The following is a 19,584-nucleotide window of genomic DNA, read 5'->3' as shown; positions in this document are numbered from 1 at the left end:
GCAACCACCGGATCATTACTGACCCATGGGGTGACATCACACACTGGAGTGGTTTGCCATTGTCTCCCCAGTTGCCTATACTTCACCCCCAGCAAGCTGGGTACTCATTTTACCAACCTCAAAAGGATGGAAGGCTACCTGAGGGCTATCGGAGTCAGCTACCTGAAACTAACTTTTGTTGGGATCAAACTTGGGTTGTGAGCAGAACTTACACTGCGGTACTGCAGCTTACCACTCAGCACCACGGGGCTAATAATTGACCTTCCATGCCATCAGACAGAATGGTTTCTCTCTCCACTTTTTAATACCCCCAAAAAGTTATCAATCACCAAGCACCCAGATTGCCTCCGCAGAGGCTCTGCTCTCCTCCCAATACCACTGCCCATCTTACGTTTGATGACTAGCTGGCCGCCGAGTAACATTACACACTCGATACTTCCTCTTCATCTGTCCACAGTGAGTTACCTCCACTTTTAAACCTAGAAGCAGACACACGTTTTAGCCATCGAGAAGACGCCCTCTGTGTTGGTTTCTTTCATAGCAGCCCTTCATCCTTTCATCTTAACAATTCGTAGACTACAGAGTTGCCAATCAAAAATGGTCAAACAGAGAAGACATAGCAGGTACAAGCTACCAGTATTTGTTTGTTGTCCAATAATTTAATAATATCCAGTGTCTCCAGAAGTCATCTTTTGCTCCCTTACAAGCACCTCTGCAAAAAATCACAGCAGTTTTCTATGATGTTATAAGCAATCCCCCCTACTCATGTGTCCTAATATGCCTTTCCTCCCCCAACCCCAACTCTACAGACATCATTATGAGCTGGACTGAATGTACACTGGGAATCTATCCAGTCAGAATCAGTCACTGAAACCTCTCTACATTTCTAAATTGCTAATACAAAGGGGGTTCAAGGATGGTGCATCTCTCAAAATAGCTCATCCTAAAAGTTGGGCCCACCACATCCATATACATTTCTGCTATGTGCTCTCACATTGTTCTGCCTTCAGAAGGGGATACTGAAAGTTCAAACTTCAAACCAGGATATTTGAGCTACAGAACTGCTGAGTGTAGAGGAAGCGGAACACAGGAAGTGAGGTTGGGGGATGCTCCAGGAGAAGGGGTAAAGTAGTCTCTCACTGTGAGGGTCAGGAGCTAGCAGGCGTTGGGGACAAAGTTCTATTCAGTGTGGTATTTGGGTACTGCTGAAACACAGTCCCTCTTCCTGCGAGAATCATGGATAAATATTTCTGCATTTGAGTTAGACGTAAAGGGTGACTACTCCATCCCTGATTTTAAATCACTCGTCAAAAATGGCAGCCACAGTTCTACAAATCTCTGTTTTGATCCAGTCTTCATACATCCTTTGCTTCAAATATGGGGTAGTGACAGTGCCCTATCCTAGACTTGAGCTCAGTCTCTCCAGCCCTGAGTTGTCAGGTCATTTATTGTCAGGTCAGTTATTTATTCGCTCCTCTTGTTATATCTGTTTATGATGGTTTTATGTATGATGCCTTGTGTTGTACACCACCCAGAGCCCTTCAGGGATAGGGCGGTATACCAAATTAAATAAATAATAATAAATAATAATAATAATAACAAAGGCCACCTTGCTATACTATATCTATGGCCATATGAAAAGCAGGTTCCATATTTCATGCTAGAAAGGGTAAGACCAAGGAAGTAACTTCAGCAAGTCATGGTTGAGGTGTGCCTGCTGTTCTAAAGTCTTCCTCCCTATTCCGTCCTTCACCAATTTTGTGCTGATTACCAGCATGGTTTCCACAAATGGCCCTGCACAGCACCCCTCTCCCAAGGCAGTATGCTAACAATGCCCACTCCCACCCCACCCCAAGTCTCTCCTTGTTTACCTTTTATCTCCTTGGTGAAGCGTACTCTCTGGGAGTCAGTCAAGGGCTTTGGCTGCTCATCGATATTCCGGATATCTAGCACCTCACACATGAATTCAATCACAGGCTGGGCCTTGTAGAATGCTGTTGCTGACACTGTTACAGGGCAAGGAGATACACAGTTTGTCAGCCACATGGACTTAAGAGGCATCATTGTTTCCTATGTCTCTCTAGGCTCCAACATCAAGTGAGAAGGTGAGTGAGGGATGGGGGCGGGGTGGGAAGGGGCTATCTTGTCTTCAGAACACATCTATGGCATTGTAACATGTCCAAAATCCTGCAAAGCAGGCAGACTAAATATTGCTGTCAATTGCTGCCTTCAAAACCCCTGTGTTGCAACAACTTCTAGAAATTCCCTCTTCAACATTAACTGGCTTTTGTTCAGACCTAAAAACCTTGTCTAACTATTACATTAGGAACCCCTTGAAGGATTTTCAGGTTTGTTCATACAATCCCTGCTTCACCACTTGTCTCAGATACATTATGACTATTGCTTCACAGCAGCAACTCACATCCCAACTGGTAATCGACAGCTTGCACTGGACTGAGTTCCAAATTAACTCTCATGGTTTACAATCCAGGTGCAGCTGGAAATACCATTTGGCACAAAGCTGGAATTAAAAAGTTCTCTGTCCAAGAGGGAGGGAGCAGCAGGGGGTCATAAGAGCAAGCCAGTAGTGCTCTCCCATCACCACCGTTTGCCACTATGACTGAACCCAAGCACTACATACAAGAGCCACAATATCAAAGGCTGTCCAACTCTGGATGAAGCCTCAAAAGGGGATTTGGGAACCAACTTGGAACCTCAGGCTTCAGTTTTGTACAGGTCCTGTTCCACATGGCTGTTCGAACAGCTATCCAAAACAGCCTTTCATAGCGGTCAAATAGGATTCTACACAGATCTGAACAACGCAGATCTCAGCAGCAGCCAATACGTTTGAGATGCTCAAAAAGCAAAGCGTCGAAAGGCAACTACTCTCCCCTATTTGTTTCTAACATCTGATAGAGATACATCACACTTGAACATGGAGGTTCCATTTTGTTATCGAGACAAACAACTGCCGCAGACCTATCCTCTGTGAATTTATAGCATCAGGGATCTACAAGTGTTAAGTTACCATCGATGTTCAGCATCATCTTCCACATGGCAGGTCTGACAGACTGGTGGAATCCAAACCAGACTTCCCTTCCACCTCCTAGAGGGTGATAGTATCCTTCAGGGGGAGAAAAAAAAGAACGACCCACCGGGGTATACCTAGGGGAGCCAGAGGAAAGTAGGAACACATTAATCCACTAAAAAGGCCCGAAAATGAATGCCTACAATCTAGAGCAAGACACAAAACCCCACTCAGCAAGTTGCCTGGGCCTTAAAACTTCTCATAACTGGATCCAGTCTAAACTCGGGTAGCCAGATGTCCTCTTTTTCAGCAGGAATACCCAGGTTCTGCTTCTGTCCATTAAAAATAAAATGACAAAGGAGCCTAAATTACAGAGCAGCCACAGGGGAACAAGACTCCCCTGCGGTTGGAAGAAGAGCTGCTCAGGCTAGCCAGGATGTGTGAAGTAATTTAAAGAGAAGGAGTCATCAGAAAAGCCTTGGGAAGCTCCTCATCAAAATTTACCAACATAATTGGACAACTGAACTGTTAAAACATGTATTTCTACTTAAAATATAGTACTAGAAGTAAACTTGTATCTATGAATGAACATTAGCATGTGCAAATTTGTCCTTTTTTAGAGCCTGGGCTCTGTTTTGGTCATCCTTAATACAGACATCCTACTCTAAGTACACACATGGCCAAGATATGTGTGCATTAGGAATTTCTCTCCCAGGCTGGCCCTAGACAAATCTGAAAGAGACTCTGACAGTTCTATTGTGGTGCTTCTGTTAAACAATACAGATGTCATGCTCTTGGAAAAAGTAGCAAAACTTCTTTTGCAAGTGACAGAACTTTCTAAGTAATGTATACTGCTATATACAGTCTTTATGTCTGCGTTTTGAATGTACTCGTGATTTGAACTTCATAAATGGCTTACACATGGGTTCAGCTCCTTCCTCTATATATTTATAATATACCAAATTTCCCCCAACCCTTTCCTGACAATTCTTGGGAAATGTATTATTCAGAGAGGCCTGAGATATTTTCCTTGGCACCCTCCCAAAACTGCAATTTCCGATATTCCTTGATGGAGGCCCTAAATGAAAAAGATATAAAATCAATAAGGAGGGGGAATAGTAAGTGATCCTGAAATTGTGACATCACCTTGTTGGGTTCACCTGTTTCAGAGCAAGACCCCACTCAAGAAACAGAATTACCTCATAGAGGCAAGGTGCCTCATGGCAACGTCAAGGGCCTGGACGGACTCCAGAGGCACAGGAATCTGACCGCTCACCAAGGCCTCATGCAGCATCCGCCAGCTGACGATGGCCATCCACTTGATGGAGACCTTGAATATCCTGTCCTTGCCTTCTCCCGGAATTGTCACCTCAAAATCGACCTATGAAGAAATCCATAGAGGAACAAAAATTACCACTCAGGACTCTACCACACAAGATCTCGCTCAAGTGCCCTGACAGAAGAATTGGAGCCAACCCTACTGATTCTACACTCAGGCAGAAAAAAATGAAATGGCTTGACAACAGTACACATGAAAGGGATCTGGGAGTCTTAGTAGACCACAAACTGAACATGAGTCAGCCAAGACAGCCAATGCAATTCTGGGATGCATCAATAAGAGTATAGTGTCTAGATCAAGGGAAGTAATTGTACCATTCTACTCTGCATTGCTCAGACCTCAGCTAGAGTTCTGTGTTCAGTTCTGGGCACTGCAATTTAAGAAGGATATTGACAAGCTGGGACGTGTCCAGAGGAAGGCAACCAAAATGGTTAAAAGTCTGGAATCCATGCATTATGAAGAGAGACTTAGGGAGCTGGGGATGTTTAGTCTGGAGAAGGAAAGGTTAAAGGCGGGGGGGGGGGGGGGGGGGCATGATACCTATGTTTAAATATCTGAAGGGACATCATGTCAAAAAGGGAGCAAGCTTGTTTTCCGGACTTGGAATAATGGACACGGCATAATGGATTCAAGGTGCAGGAAAAGAGATTCCACCTAAACCTTAGGAAGAACTTTCGGACTGTCAGAGCTGTTCGACAGCGGAATTCACTGCCTCGGAGAGTGGTGGAGCCTCCTTCTTCGGAGGTTTTTAAACAGAGGCTGGAAGATCATATGTTGGCAGTGCTTTGATTGTGTGTTCCTGCATGGCAGAGGGTTGGACTTGATGGTCCTTGTGGTCTCTTCCAACTCTGTGATTCTGCAGTTCTACTCTTACTTTTGAAATAGGAGCAACTGAACTGAATCACACCGGATGCAAAGACAGGGCCAAATAACTCCAGCTGAGGCTCACTGGAAGGCAGCAAGGTTGTTGCAGTACATCATGCACAGATGCAGCAGGCAGGTTCCTCTACAGCAGGGGTAGGGAACCTGCGGCTCTCCAGATGTTCAGGAACTACAATTCCCATCAGCCCTGCTCTACAGGATTATGAGGGGTGTCATCTCTGCCTCCTCATCACAGACCCTGTTTGCTGCTGGTATAGGCAGCACTCTGAATCTGGGATTGAAGAGGGGGTATTGCTTGGTTTTCAGGAGGTGAAGTGGGCTATAGCAAGGAGGTGGAAGGCAGGAAGTCCTGGACATAATTCCAAGTTATTACAGATCAGGACAGAAGTTTTCCAAGTAAAACATTAAGTCCCTACTTTTAATTGTTCCATATGTACACACAACTGAAAGGTGCCACAACACAACAGTCTGTCTTTTGAATTGGCAGAAATTAGGGCTTAAAAGTAACCTTCAGCCCCTGCCTCACAAGACAGGGTTTCAGTCCCTACCTCACAAGACAGGGTTGTTTAACAAAAATGGGTCTACCAACAAGCAGCACTCTTCTTCATGCAGTTATTGCTGCTACTGCTGCCCATCCAGCCTGAAGAAGAGTTCTGGGGAAACGCAAAGCTTGTTCAATTTCTTTGTGACATTTTCATGGGTCCTAAGTATTTATGCATCCATTTCCTTTGAATTTCTTCTGGACAAAGGAAAAAGACAACCCAACACACACGTAGGTTTTGTAATAACAGAAATACCATGGCAATCCACCCACCCAAAGGAGCATTCCCTTCATACCCTTTCATTTCCAATGGGCAAGGCAGTGACTGTGTAAATGTTCTTTTTCCCATCATACACCGGCTTCCGATCACCGAAGATTTGAGGCTTGAAGTGTTGCACCATGTATTCCACAACCTCCCTGTGAAAAGATAGATGCGTGGAGAAAAAGAGAAAATCTAAAAGGGACGGATTCTGCTGTTAGGAGTACAGTTCCAGCAGGGAATGTCAGACCCAGGCTACAGTCATGAGTAGAGCTACAGGAATCTAGACCCAGAAGGTGTTCAGGAGTTCCCACATCACCAGCTAGGGGTTGCCAGGACCAGCTTGGCAACCAGGAGGAGATCTGAGAGGAAATGGGTGCAGCTGCTAGAAATAATGTGATGTCACTTCCAAGAAAAACCAGAAGTGACATCAGTCCTCCATAAGACTCACTGAAAACTATGGATTTACTATAGAATTTCTGGTGATTACTAACCCATCACTTCTGGGTTGGGCCAGTGGCACAACAGCCTTTGTTCTTCTCCCACCAGGGCAGAGAACTGTGTGTTGAGGGACTGGAAATCCTACTTAAAGTGTATTAGGCCCTGACATATGAACCAGACAAGGGTGGAGAGCCAAGCCCCTAACCTAAGACATATACTAGGCCTGCTGAGAGTTCTCAGCCCCAAGAGCAGAGGACAAGACTTGACAACGTTTTCAAGGGAGCAAACAGCAAACTTAATTTGTCAACAGCAGGGCGGCGTCTGCACAGTAAGAACATAAAGAGCAGCCTTGATGGATTAGACCAGTGGTCCATCAAGTCCAGCATCTGTTTCATACAGAGACCAACCATGTGCCCTGGAGTGCCAACCAACTGGGCTCAGAAGACAGAGGCCTTCTCCTGACACTGCCTCCAAGCAGAGGACTGCTGGCTTTGTATATGAAGATTCCCTTTCTTTACAATGGATGGTAGTCATTGATGGAACTCCACTCCATAAATCTGCCTAGCCCCCTTTTAAAGTTAATTATGCCTGTGGTCATCACAACCTCCACTGGCAATGACTTCCATAGTTAATTACTCAATGAGTAAAATAGTAGTTCCTTTCATCTGTCCTCAGCCTGTTGCCTTCATGGGGGCACCAGAATTCTAGCATCGTGGGAGAGGGAGAAAAAGCTTCCTGTACCCACTTCCTCTACTTTATATAAGTTTGGAAGGCAATGCCTCCTGAGCCCCCAGAAACCAGAGAAGTGGCTGAATTCAGGTTTCTGATGGTTGGGGACAGGCCTTCCATGTCATCCTCCATCACGAGAAGAACCAGCGTGATGCAAAGTTACCAAAAAACTAGTGCCAATTTGCTGAGTTAGATGCCATCCGGTTTGCAATTTGCACTCTTCCCGCACACAGTGAACTCAGCCCTGCCCCTCTGAAGCTTAGGACTAAACGAAGGGCAGAGTTTAAAACACCAGCACAGTTGCCCGAAGCTGAAGGACAGCTATTTTAAAAGTCTGGGAGAATGGCCAAGATCATGCAGCTGTTGTAAGCTGAACAAGTGATGGAGCCCCAAAAGCCCACTTATCTCCTGTACCACCCACATATGAGGGTGAACACAATACCAAAGGTAGGTGTGGAGAAAGGAAGGAGGGGGGGGCACAGAAGAGCCCCTTCTCCGCCAGGCCAACTGACTTCCTGTAGGCCAGCCCCACCACTGCAAAAGTAGCCAAGTCCAAGCAGGGGAGCGATGCAGAAACAGCCATGCCAGAAAAGGGGTCCTAAAGGTCAGTGATGGGAGGCGGGATGGACAGGAGAAGAAATGGCCAAAGGCTAATACTTGCCTTACCTGTTGACCCTGCGTGGGCACTTGTCCGGCTTGATGTCCACTTCATAGTGATAGACATCGATCTTGGGGATGTCCACTTCAAAGTAGTTGGCCAAGAGTTTGATCGGCTTTCCGACAGTTCCTATCCCGGGCCGGCGAGGAGCTTGGAACACCTGCTGCAGGGGTGGCAGGTAAGTGCCCGCAGCAGCTGCTGAATAAGGCAAGGGAAGAAAACAGGAGAGCTGGAGTTGAAAAACATTGCGCGGGTGGATTAACCTTAAAGGGAGTCTTTGTGTTGTGCGGGTGGCAAAATGTAAGGCAGGATTTTGAGGACAGGAATAAAATAGGCTTCAGGGGATGAAAAGTGGAACATCAAGGCCTGGTCTCTTTCTTTTTCCTTGTGCCATTTTATATATGCTGCATTTTAAATGTGAACATGTCTGGGTACATGACTCTTCCTTCCACCAGGGTCAGTACTGTCTACTCCGATCGGCAGAGATTCTCCACTGTCTCAGATGAAGGTCCTTCAGATCACCTACCACCTGATCCTTTCCAAGGTCGGTACCAGAGATCTTGAATCAAGGACCTTCAGCATACAAAGCAGTTGCTCTTTTCTTTCCTCTTTCCCCTCCCCCCCTTTTTGCCATCCTTGCTGGGTAATCTGGATGCCATGAACTATTATTAGACCACAGGTGTCAAACATGTGCCCCTCCAGATGTTATGGACTACAATTCCCATCAGCCCCTTCCAGCATGGCCAATTGGCCATGCTAGCAGGGGCTGATGGGAATTGTAGTCCATAACATATGTAGTGCCAAAGGTTCGCCACCACTGCACCAGAGCATAGGTGTCAAACTCATGGCCCTCCAGATGTTATGGCAGGGGATGATGGGAACTGTAGTCCATAACATCTGGAGGGCCACGAGTTTGACACCTGTGCGCTAGAGTTCAGCAATAGCATACAAGAGTTGCACTTTGCTAGCAGAGCTCCACACCCAAGTGTGCTGTGCTTGACTGTAGTCCTGAAAAGCTGGTGTCAACTAAGCCATGCAGCCACTATATCAGGGAAAGAAGACAGCCAGGCAGTGTGGTTCAGGGGTTAGAGTGGCAGACTAAGATCTGGGGCAGCCAGATTCAAATCCTCATTCTGCCATGGAAACTTGCTAGGAGACCTTGGGCCAGTCACACACACTCAGCCCAAGCTACTGCACAGGGTTGTTGTGAGGATAAAACGCAAGAGGGGAGAACACTGGAATCTACTTTGGGGCGTCACTGGAGAGAAAGACAAGGAACCAAGAAAGTAAATATACCTGTAAATAAACAAACAACAATAATGCAGAAATAGGGACAACCCTCCATTTGATGGTCTCTGAATGAAACTAAGACCTCTCCCTCCTACCCACCACACCAAGTTACACCACCAAGGTAATGCTGCTATAACATGGACCCTTCCCCAACTGCACGGAAACAAGAAATACCTTGGTCCATATGATGTTGCTCCTATATCTATGCACACATACCCCTTTGACAAAGCAACATGACTAAAAGGAAGAAAAGTGGGCCTCTTGCATTACCTTGGAGGCACTATAAGACTCAGATGTTCCCACAAAGAAATAGAAACAGGCTGAAAACCATACGTGTTAGGAATTCTGCTCAGGAGCTCACGACTGGCTGACCAGTCTTATGCTATGCATTCATTCTAATATCTCACCCTTCCCTCCAAGAACTCCGGGCAGTTGACATAATTCTCTCTTCCTGTTTTTTTATCTTCACAGCAACAAACTTGTCAGGTAGATTAGGGACAGAGAGAGAGAGGTGCCTGGCCCATGGTCACCCAGCAGAGTAGGGATTTGAATCTAGATCTCCATGATCACTTAGAGCAGTACTCCCTGAGCAAATCAAAAATAGGAGGAAGCAAAGAATAGCATCTGCAAGCTACAGCAGAGAGAGATGGTACAGTCCTGAAACAGGCCATAGCATCGGACAGAAAGGGCAACTCCACTTCTGAATGTTCCCCTATATAAAAACTAGCACAACAGGGAAGAAGGCTGTAGCCCACCTTCTCCCTGCCATGTAAGCTTTCTACCAGCATGGGACTTTGGGCAGGGGGTGTTGCAGCCTGCATTTTACCACCTCCTGACTCTACCATTATCTTGTTGCATTTGGAGAGAAAGTCAGCGGAAAGACCAATGGGAGCAGCAGTGGCGTAGTGGTTAAGAGCAGGTGTACTCTAATCTGGAGGAACCGGGTTTGATTCCCCACTCTGCTGCCTGAGCTGTGGAGGCTTATCTGGGGAATTCAGATTAACCTGTACATTCCAACACATGCTGGCTGGGTGACCTTGGGCTAGTCACAGTTCTTCGGAGCTCTCTCAGCCTCACCTGCCTCACAGAGTGTTTGTTGTGAGGGGGAAAGGAAAAGGAGTTTGTAAGCCCCTTTGAGTCTCCTATAGGAGAGAAAGGAGGATATAAATCCAACTCTTCTTCAATGAACAATGCAGTGAAAATGGCATCACAAGCTACTCAAATTGACAGAAGCCTATGACTTTCTCAAGAGGATGAGGCCCAGCAGAAGACCTCCAGGGGAGTTCACAGCCTAAGTCTATCTACAGCTGGTGACCTCGGCACTAGTCTTTTAAGGTACTCGCCTCCAATTTATTCTGGCAGATTGCAATCCCCATGGGAATTGTGCTGCCCACCAAATATCCACCACCTACAAGAGGTTGTTGGCCATTCTCCAGCCTAGCTCTCAGGGGGCCTCCAGCTGTGCTATGGAACAGCAGGCAAAGTTTTCACACAATCTGTACCAGGAACAGCAAAACAGAAAGACTTGCTCCAACGGCAGCCTATAAATAGCCTAAGAGAGGCCCGGCAATTGGGAAAGCTGCTCTTCTGGAGACAACGCTACGCACCTTGATGTTTTGCAGAACACAACAAAAAGTGGGGAAGGCCTTATTCTGCAAGATCTGAAGGGAAAAAGCTCCACAATGAAATTGCTGCTAAATATGGAAAACCGAGCAAGGAAGCCAAAAGGCTGGGCCCCTGGGAAGCAGGATTTGCAGCTGAATTTTCAGTGGTCAGCACTACCACACACAACTCATGAACATCAGCCATGGTTCAAAACCCAGTTCCACTAAAGGGCTCCTGGCACTGGAAGCTCCATCACATTTCTATGGGGGTGGGAGGGGAGTGCAACCAGTTATGAAATAAGGCTGACAAACCCCACCTTGTCTTCATCTTCAAGTCCCCCAAAAGCCTCCTTTCCACCACCTGGAGATTCAGCAGCAGGACAGTTCCTTTGTGCGTTGCCTTCCAGAACAGCAGCAGGGGCTCCCATGTCAAGGATTTTTGTTTCTTCCCAGAAAGACAAAGGACTGACCAAAGGGCTTCCGTCCTGTATAAGATGTACCTTTCAGGTCTCTTTCTCCTCCCCAAAGCCCCAGGTTCCTGCATTAGAAATCTTCCACAAACATCCCCATGCTGAATCCAGTTTCCTCTCCTGCCCTAAACCTCAGTCCAAAAACACTTCTCTCCATCTATGCAGCTCCCTCTCCCTCAAATCCCCTAAACCCTCCTGTGACCCCTGCTGGGATCTAGAACAGCCCTCCTGAGCTGTCTGGGGGGCTGTGAGGTGCAAAATGTAGGCTCCAGCAGAGTTAAAACAAAAATGGCCAGCTTAAAGATAGGTCACAGACCTGTGGGGCACAAATGCATGGCTGCTAGAATTACCACAAACAAAAACAAGTTGAAGCTAGAAAGTCAAATGGGAAACACTTCCTCAATAATCAAATATGCACTTTAATTATACTATTTTATTGTAAAGTTAAAGCTACATATATAAAATTTAAAAAGTAGTCATTAAATATCAATGGTCATCAGCATATATGTGATAAAAATCTGACCAAACCATAGCAGCTTTTAAAGTCCCAAATATAATGAGACAGCATCCAAAATAGGTACACAGTGGCCAATTACGCACAAGGTGTTTGCTGTACAGTTGAGGCAAATGTCCGCTGTGGCAAGATTTCTTGTACAGACATATTTCCTCCAGTCTCACTTTCACTTTCCACTCTCTCTGCAGCAAACAATTCCACTTATAGCATGATTTGAATTTTTCTTCGCTGCCAGAGCAGGAGTGGAGTGTGTGAGGAGAGGGTGACAGCCCAGTGGAAAGTATCTGGTTGAGGAGAAGGGAAGGAAAGACAAAAAGTATTACGGTTGGAGTCTGCAATAGATCAGGATGAGGAGATGGATGCTGCCCTCCTTGAGCAGCTTGATAGGGCATCCAAACATGACCTGATAGTTATGGGTAGCTTCATTTCCCCTGCTGTGCAATGGGAGACAAATTCTGCAAAATGCCAACAGTCACACAACTTCTGTTCTCAAATGATGGAGAAACCTACAAGGAGGTCAGCCCTATTGAACTTACTATTAGCCAACAGGCAAGAGATGGTAGATGTGGTAGGGACCTTAGGGGGAAGTGACCATGTTCTCTAGGAACACCTTTTGCTATGGCAGCACATGGAAGTTCATAGCCACATCGGTCTGTTAGGTTTTCACAGGGCAGACCTTAATAAACTCAGAGGCATGATGAGAGTCATTCCATGGGCAAGACCGCTGAAAGGATAAGGAGCAAGTGAAGCGTGGGCACTTCTAAAAAAAGACCTCTTGCCAGCTCCAACCACTGCTATTCCAACAAGAGGGAAACTTGGGAGGGGATAAAAGAAGCCACTGTGGATGAATAGAGAACTCCATGGTGAGCTAAGGGGAAAAAGGAAATGTTCAAGAAATGGAGGTAAGAACTTCTCTCTAAAGAAGAGCATATGCAGGTTGATAGGCCCTGAAGGTCAGCCATCAGACAGGCCAAAGCTCACAGAGAGTTGATGCTGGCCAGGGAGGCTCACTAAAACAAGAAAATCTTTTTCAGATATGTGAGGAGCAAACACAGGGGAAAAGAGTCAATAGACCCGCTGCTGGGTGAAAATGGAGAAAGTCTGACTGACAGCAAAGAGAAAGAAGAACAATCAATGCCTATTTTGCCTCATTTTTTTCCTCTGAAGAAGAGAATGGGTTCATCTAGAGAAGGTAGCAGGCAAGGCATGGCATCTGGGCTACTGGTTGACATGGACAGAAAGGTAGCTAAGAAGCACCTGGATGTATTAGAGGAGCACAAATCCCTGGGCCAGATGGACTACACCTGAGAGGGCTCAAGGAACTTTCTAAAGAGCTTGCTGAGCCTTTGACCATCATCCTCCATACCTCTTGGAGGACAGGAGATGTGCCACAAGATTGGAGGAGGAAATGTTATCCGAATTTTCAAAAAAAGGGAGGAGGGATGTCCCAGGAAATCATAGGCCAGTCGGTTTGACCTCTGTCCCAGGGAAGATACTTAAGCAGATTTCAAAAGGGCTCAATTTGTGAGCAAATGAAGGACAACCTGGTGATCTTGGGAAGTCAGCACAGATCTGTGGACTGGACTTCAGGATAGTTAAATGGATAGGGAACTCATTGGAGAAGAATAGTTGCCAATGATGCTTCATCTCCATGGAGGGAGGTGTCCAGTGGGGTGCCACAGGGTTCGATTCTGGGCCCAGTACTCTTCAATAGTTTTGCATGTTATCTGGATGAGGAAAGACAGGATTACTCATTAAATTTGCTGATAACACTAAAGGAGCAGTGAACACTCAGCCGACAGAGTGAGAATTCAAAGAGATCTGAATGCTGGAAAAGTAGACAGATGTGAACAAGATGCAATTCGACAAGAATAAGCGCAGAGCTCTACATCTGGCTAACAAAAATGAGAAACACACATACTGATTGGGGGGGATACACTTCTGGGTAGCATTGTTTGTGAACAAGATCTTGGTGTATGGATGGACAGTAAGCTAAATACAAGAAACCAGTGTGATGCAGTGGCAAAAAAGGCTAATATGAAGTTAGGGTGTATCAACAGAGGCATAACACCCAAATAACAAACTGTTACATTCCTGCTGGACCCTGCATTGGTCAGGCCACACCTGAAGTACTGTGTGCAGTTCGGCAGGCCTTACTTCAAAATTGACGTGGACAGAATGGAGCAAGTGCAGAGTACAGCAACCAGGGTGATCAGGAGCCTGGAGACCAAGCCCTATAAGGAATGGCTGAGGGACTTGGGAATGTTTAGTCTGGAGAAGAGGAGGTTGAGGGGGGCAAGACTGCTCTCTTTTAAGGATTTGAAGAGAAGTCAGAGGAGGGCAGGGAGCTGTTCCTGTGGGCAGAAGAACTGTTCAGCAGTGGAATCAGCTACCTAGGGAGGTGGTGAGCTCCCCCTCACTGGCAGCCCTCAAGCAGCAGCTGGGCAAACACTTGTCAGGGATCCGATCCTGCAGTGAGCAGGGGGTTGAACTATATGGCCCCTTCCAATTCTATGATTGTGAAAATGACTCACCTCAAACTGGATAGCTTTCCTCCCTTCTCTCAAAATTAGAGGCATAGAATGTCATTCCCGCATCACTCACCCTGCAATCCTGTGCAGTCACTCCAGTCTAAGTCCACTGAAATTAACTGGCTTAGACTCTGCAAAGATGTTCACTCTAAGGAACCAGACAAATGCTAGTTTTCTAGGTGCAAGGAGACTGGACCCATCCAGCTTTGGACAAATCGCTTTTCCTTGTATTAAGGTGGAAGGGAACCAGGATGACGTTTCAGGCACTACCACTTTGAACAAGGAAGCCACGAGTCAACACTGGCGGTGGGGGGTGGGGTGGGGTGGGGTGATACTATGCAAAAAAAGTCGACAAGTTCACACAGCTACTCTACACGCCCCCTTCTGTAATAGTTTGGTATACATGGAAGAGCAGAAGCAAGCAGCACAGTTTTGAAGTGAAAGAGGGCTGTACCATTTCAGAGTACAGATTCCCTTTCTGAACGCTTTCTGCTTGTAAAAGAGCTCCTCGCACAAAGCAATCTAACACACCCTCTCCTGGCTATGCTGGTTTTCTAAAGACAGGGAAACTGCAGGCGAGACACTTCCTTTTCTTTTTCAAAAAATAATGCTCTCACCAACATTCTTAAAATTAGAAGTCTGTATGTATCATCTAAACCCAGGGATCAATCCCTCCCCCCCCCCCGCCCCCATATTTGATTATTTGGGGCCTGCTTTTTTGGCACAGAGGTGCTCAAATTTCTGAACAGGAACCTGTTTTCACCAATGTAATAATCTAAAAAGGAAGTCTATTCTGTCATCCCTGGTATTTGCCATTCTACCTTTTTAGATCCAGCCTAATTTAGTCAGTTTGGAAAAAGAGAAGGAAAACTATCCAGGCAGGAAAGTTTATCTAAAGTTTTCCCTGAGGAAGGAAGAACATATGCAAATTACAGGCTTCAGGAGACCCCCACCCATCCCCTCCTTACAGGGAAGCCTGGGCAGTAATTGGTCCCAGGTCCCAGCCAATCAAATTCCCTCCCACTCTGACCTTTAGCCCTTCAGGATTTCCTGGTGACCAGAACTTGGAGCCCATTTCCTTCCAAGGTCAGCTAGAGGCTAGGGCCCAGCGACAAAGGAGAGTTTCTCACCTCCCAGTCTACCATTGTCAACCCCCCCCCCCCCACACACACACACACCCCACATCCAAGGGTTGCTCAGATCAAGGCTGCCACCCAAGTTAAAAGCCTCAGAGAAGTCCGCAGACAGGAGGCACAGATCATCAAACAAAAGGCTCTTTTTTGTAGCGATTGCAATCAGCACACAGAGGAGGAGGGAGAATGCATTAAAATTACATTTTAAAGTTTCAAATGACACACTGGACTTCATCGGCAACAGTGCTGGGTGGGGCTGTTAAAGCAGACAAGTTGCCCACTGGTGGAAACCAAATCCATTCTTGCCCTTCAGCAGCAGTTTGTAAGTGCATACGAGTGCTCTCTCTGGTTTGCGCGGAAAGGGAAGTTTACAATAAGCTCACCCCCAGCCACTCAGGTCTCCCATCATCATCAGGCTCAACCAACAGTTAAGGTATCTTAACTAGGGTTTGGTATAACCCTGAATTATCAAACCATCTGCACTTAGTTAGCCAAACGAAAAGCAAGCTGTACAGCAGGTGCTATTCCACTAGGATTCAGAATGATGCACAAACTGACAACCTGCAGTTGACAACCAGCTTTGCTTATATATATAAGTACCACTCAGAGCTACATGCCACTAAGAAACTGTTGTCCAGAAAACCTTTTTTGGTTACTGTTCTGCCCAATGATACCCATCTCTGATTGTGTCAACTCCCATGTTTCATCATGTCGAGGCCTGCTTCCCTCACTAAACCTGTGAAATAGTGAATGAGCAGGATCAACATACCATCCTGAATAGACGGTTAATTTTCCTCCCTTACTAAGGAAAAGGAACTACCTAAGGTTTAGCAACATATTTCATGACCTTAAAATTATCCAAAATTATATAAGCACTTTTCATGCAAGCTCACACCTGCTTAGTATCAGCAAGGTTGAAGCCTCAGAGGTTCCCCACCTCTGGTTATATCCAATAACTTCAGGTGCTAACGTTGGTTCCCCCCAAGCCCTTCTGTAATAAAGGGTTTCCTAGCATGGAGCCTTTGGGCAGCATGGTGCCCACCAGTGGAACTTCCCTGGACACCTACCAAGTTTTTCAGAAAGTGGATGGGACCATTGTAAGGTGGAGCTTGTCATAGTCTTCCAACATTCAAATGAAATAATTATCCACTGGAGAAAGAGGAGATAATCAAATTGGTTTTTCTAATTCAGAGTGGGTTGTATTTTACCCTTCAGGATTTCCTTCTTCCTAGGAGATGTGAGGAAGGTGGCCTTCTGTTTGGCTCCACCTTCTAAGACATCCATTTTAGGTTTGGCTCAGCTTCCTGTGGAAGCTATTTTGAAGCAGCCCTCACCACCCCCTCGCAAAACCCCAAAGGTGACTGCAGCCTTTAAAAAGTTGGGGGTCCTTCTCTAATTACACTACTAAATCTCCTCTGCTACACTACATACTTTTGTAAGTGTCCAACAGAAATCACTAGCTGTTTCTATTCTGTAAAGGATACCAACCAACAGTACGAAAATGAACCAGGAATGCCAGCAGGATTCCTGCCCAATATTTTGCCCGGAATGCCCTCTGACACTGCCTAGGGGCAATAGGGAAAGTAGGGGAATCTTCTTATCCCAAGCCGTGCAAACATTGTGACTATTGGATTTAGCTGCCACTAAGGTCCTTTTCAGTACAGCCACATCCTCCTGGACAAAACAGCCTTGCAGTGATCTCTGAAACTGCAATGGGCTCAGAGGATTCAGTCTGTTTTAGGTCTTTAAGACAAGGGTAGAAAGCAAAACAATATTTTAAAAAAATTCTTATACCTCGTATCCAAAGATTGCCTTCATGTGGGTAAAAAAAAAATCAGCCATACCCAGGAATGGGATGTCAGTTTTGGAAAACCTAGCAGAAACCTCAATGTTTGCAGACTGAGGGACGGGGGAGTCTATTTCCTAGAAAGAAAATGTTAATTTAAAACTTTCAAGCAATGTCTGTACAGATGTGCACTGTGCAGGAGAAAAATACCCAACATCAGCACCATATGCTCTAGTGATCACTAGAAGGTGAGCTCAGGGAAAGCAAGTGGGAGTGGGAACATTGTGGAAATGTGGGGGAGGGGAAACAGGACTTGTGAATTGAAAAAAGGAGGGGGAGAAGCAGATCCAGTAACACAGAGGAGAAACAAAATCAAGGAAGCGGGGCGGGAGGGAGGAATAGGACCTAGAGCGAGTGGACAGGAGAAACAAAGCCAGTGTAGGGTAGGGAACTGGTCAGGAGGAAATAACAGGGGTTTCCCCCTTCCCTACAAATCCTTCATGAGTCCCCACTTGCAGCTATAGACAAGCTTAGGCTCCATACCTATGCAATGGATTATTCCCAGGTGTGCAGAAAAACTGGATTTTTTTCATTAACCAAAAGGGAGGGAAGCTCTAAAAACTAGTCAGGTGTCCCAGAGGGAAAAATATTGAAACAGTTATGATTTAAAGGAAACTGGGCCACCAGAGGTGGGGTAGAAATCACACAGTTACAGAGACAAGCCCTTGAGGAAGAGATTTGTAAAAGTGGGTTTGGATTTCCAAACTGTTGCTCCCTCCTGTGATCCCTCCCCCTAGTTTGTATTTCATTTATTTTACTTCCCAGAGGTCTAGGCCCACTGCTCAGTTTATAAAGACTCCAGGCCTCAAACCAATCTGCAGGAAACTCACACTGATGAGAGGAGGTACTTTTCCCACCTTTGTATTCAACATATACAGGGAATTTTTAGTTGGGTTGGGGTAACTGGGCTTCACCAGCTTAAATTAATTCCAGGAAGAGAAACCAAGTCTGTGGCATCAAAAGATGAAAGCAGCATCCAGGGTATTTTAAATGATGAATACATTCTAAAACCTGTACCTGAAAAAGGGGGGGGGGGAGCTCTGGTGGACTAGGTTGCTGCTTTTGTAGACTGGAGGTCCTATGGAAATATGAAGCGTTATCCTCAATTTGTAGATGTTACATACACACGAATGCGCCAGCGCAAATACACAAGGGAAAAATTGTAAACAGTGGAGTGAAAAGGCTATAAAACATCTGAGGCAGCGGCAAGCATACAGAACCCACACATATATAAGCACAGCAACCAGTTCACGTCATTAGTAGGTGATCGCTTACGATCTTTCTAAACACCTTTCTAAACACCTAAATAACACTGAAATTGGTTGAACAACTGAAGTTCCAATAAAAACATCCTTCTAGCAAGGACTGTGGAGACTCCCATTTTCAAAGGGTATTTCCCCTCCCTGCTCTGCATGTGGTTCATTCACATACGGCCGCACGGTTTCCCTCCAACAATCCACCCCCCCTCACAGTCAGATTTCCCCTGAGAGTTTCCCAGAAAGTCTGATTGGTTGGTCCAATGGCCCAGCTGAGCAAGGCTGAAAAGACTAGAAGTGCACACAAGACTACCAGAGCTTTCATCTGTCTGAGACGGCTACCTCTTCCCCCCACTGTCGCCATCTGGCCACCCAACAACAAAACCCCTCTGCTTGTGTGCAAATCACGATTCACTAATCTGTCACGCACAAAACCTCTGTTAAAGGGACAGGGAATATTTTTTTTTGTCCTCCAGGTAGTTGGCAACCCTATGTCTAAGATTACTTTTGCTGTCACAGACAGACTGGGAATTAGAAGCATATGTGCTTCACAACCTGCATTTCTAATGATAATGTACTCTATTACACAAAGTTTATTTAGTATATGTAATATTAAGTTGATTGACTTGCCTATTATTTGCCCATAAATATTCCCTGAAACTAAGGCGGCTTTCCTTTTTTTTATTATGATATCATTTGCTAACAATGGCAGCCATCAGGGTTGCTTGTGTCACTTTCCCCTGTCCAGCTGCAGATGGGGACAGGCCTACCGCTTGAGCTGTGGAGGCTCATCTGGGGAATTCAGGTTAGCCTGGGCACTCCCACACACGCCAGCTGGGTGACCTTGGGCTGGTGACAGCTTTTTGGAGCTCTCTCAGCCCCACCCACCTCACAGGGTGTTTGTTGTGAGAGGGGAAGGGAAAAGAGATTGTAAGCCCCTTTGAGTCTCCTACAGGAGAGAAAGGGGGATATAAATCCAAACTCTTCTTCTTCTACAATTCCAATGTTTACATCAATTGATGGATTATACCAACTTTGATATGACTGCTCTATTTACGTACTA

The 19,584-nt window shown here is 45.9% G+C and overlaps 1 protein-coding gene across 3 annotated transcripts in view; it reads right to left on the bottom strand.

Annotated features, from left to right (window-relative positions):
• LOC125434437 (protein argonaute-1) overlaps positions 1–19,584 on the bottom strand; it is a 57,001-nt gene that overhangs the window by 25,582 nt on the left and 11,835 nt on the right. Inside the window, exons 2-7 of one of the 3 annotated variants that reach the window (XM_048499821.1) lie at positions 7,886–8,075; positions 6,087–6,207; positions 4,228–4,409; positions 3,029–3,165; positions 1,872–2,006; positions 392–479 (exon numbers count right to left, since the gene is read on the bottom strand). In XM_048499821.1, coding sequence (XP_048355778.1) covers positions 392–479; positions 1,872–2,006; positions 3,029–3,165; positions 4,228–4,409; positions 6,087–6,207; positions 7,886–8,075 — 853 coding nt within the window. Of the gene's footprint in view, positions 1–391; positions 480–1,871; positions 2,007–3,028; positions 3,166–4,227; positions 4,410–6,086; positions 6,208–7,880; positions 8,076–19,584 lie in introns of those variants that run through there. The other 2 variants (XM_048499822.1, XM_048499823.1) reach the window with 2 other exon arrangements.

The sequence above is a fragment of the Sphaerodactylus townsendi genome, linkage group LG06, assembly GCF_021028975.2.
Source record: "Sphaerodactylus townsendi isolate TG3544 linkage group LG06, MPM_Stown_v2.3, whole genome shotgun sequence".
NCBI lineage: Eukaryota > Metazoa > Chordata > Lepidosauria > Squamata > Sphaerodactylidae > Sphaerodactylus > Sphaerodactylus townsendi.
Note: the sequence above shows the minus strand (reverse complement) of the source record. Positions and strands in the feature narration are given on the sequence as shown.